General features: G+C 42.0%; 1 protein-coding gene across 1 annotated transcript; it reads right to left on the reverse strand.

Annotated features, from left to right (window-relative positions):
- Positions 1-512: 512 nt before the first annotated feature.
- Positions 513-1,371, reverse strand: LOC130101060 (parathyroid hormone 2 receptor-like; the record flags this gene model as incomplete). Its single annotated transcript, XM_056266598.1, has 2 exons — positions 513-1,173; positions 1,330-1,371. Coding segments are annotated over 2 exons (612 nt in total), but the record flags the coding sequence as incomplete, so codon positions are not given.
- Positions 1,372-1,604: the final 233 nt, after the last annotated feature.

Below are 1,604 nucleotides of genomic sequence, written 5' to 3' on the forward strand. Positions count from 1 at the left end.
CAGAATGCTAGCGTGTTCCGGCCAACAACGGCCTAACCTGTAAGAAATCGAAAGGACATAAGTACTCGTTCATTCGACTTTTGGCCTATAATCTATATTGAACTTGCGGAATCAACAATAAAATCTATGTTGATTCAACGACAAGCAGGAGAAAGAGATACAATTAGCCGTCTAGCTCCATAGACTCCCATTCATTCTGCACTCGCCCGCGATCACCTCCAGTGGAATTCTAATGGAACTGCAACCAAGATGATACACAATGGGGCTAATAGACGGGCTCTGGTCTTACTATGAATCAATGCATGTCATTCTAAAAGATCCAATACATTTCTGAAGGAAAATGTCCAGTTGTTTTGTTGTTGAATATCCTGTTTCAATTGTAAATACGTCACATTATGAAAGTAAAATGGGTTGCAAATGGCAAGTGAGCATTAAATCAAAATGGACCCCATATACTTTCTTAATACACATTCTGGGTCTTACAATGAATCAATCCATGTTGTACTTCCCCCCCAAGCTCTTTCTTCTGAGGCGACTTTCCTTTTACGTTGACCAAACTAAATGGGTTGCAAATGGCAATTCACGTTAAATTAAGTCTGCTTTTTAAAGTACTTCCTCTTTCTCTTGATCCAAACTGTAGTACCTCACATATAAAGAATCCTTCAGCGTGATGTCATCAGTGCATTTAGTGATTTCCTTAGGGGTGGCGTCATCGTCCCTCTTTATGATGTCATCAGAATCCACGTGGGTTGTGCTTTGTCCACTCTCTTCGAAACAGATGCTGAGGGCATCCTGTCGTACGGTGATGCCGTTAACGCTTTTAGCGCTTTCTTTGAGCGTGATGTCATCGATGTGTTTGGCCTCCTCGTCGTTTTCCTCCGGAATCGAAGGCGGGAGGCTCTCAATGTCCGAGTTGCTGAAGACGTACCCGGGCAAGGTGGTGTGTATATGCGAGGCGTGTGTGTGCGAGCTGACACTGGTTCGACCGGCGCAACGGTACACCCTGCTGGTGAGGAGGGCAGAACTGCGGGTCACAGAGGTCAGCTGGGACTGGACGCTGGCGCCGCTGCTGTTCAGGACCGACCCGTAGCGGTAGTTCGCTAAAACTACAGGAACCTTCCAGTCAAACGCAAGCGTCCAACGGAGCCAAGTCTTCCGGATTTCAGTCTGGACCTTAGGATAGAACCGAGGATCATGAGCAAAACCCAATGTTGTGGACTTACATTAAAATCTTTGTCTTTGACTGAAAGGTTGACAGGAACACTTTGAATACGAACTTTGCTAAAGTGTCAGTATTTAAAATATTAATGTTGTTCCACCCACACTTACCTCTCCATTGCAGAAGCAGTAGATAATGGACACAAAAAATCCCTGAAAGAGAGCAATAAACACCAATTTCATAAGTCAGAGAAAGTTTCTTGCCAAACTTCTTTCTTACTTACTTTTTTTTTTTTTTTTTTTTACTTGTAGTGTATATCTGGTTTCGCCATTATATATAATCCATTTATTCATAAATAAATGCCTAAATCTAAATATTTAGACCTATTCTTAAGAATAAGTATAAATATTTTGTTTTTTGCCTTTTATTTCAGAGGAAAGACAGA

This window comes from Rhinichthys klamathensis, unplaced genomic scaffold (genome assembly GCF_029890125.1).
Source record: "Rhinichthys klamathensis goyatoka isolate OS25496 unplaced genomic scaffold, OSU_Roscu_1.1 h1tg000250l_1, whole genome shotgun sequence".
Classification (NCBI taxonomy): domain Eukaryota; kingdom Metazoa; phylum Chordata; class Actinopteri; order Cypriniformes; family Leuciscidae; genus Rhinichthys; species Rhinichthys klamathensis.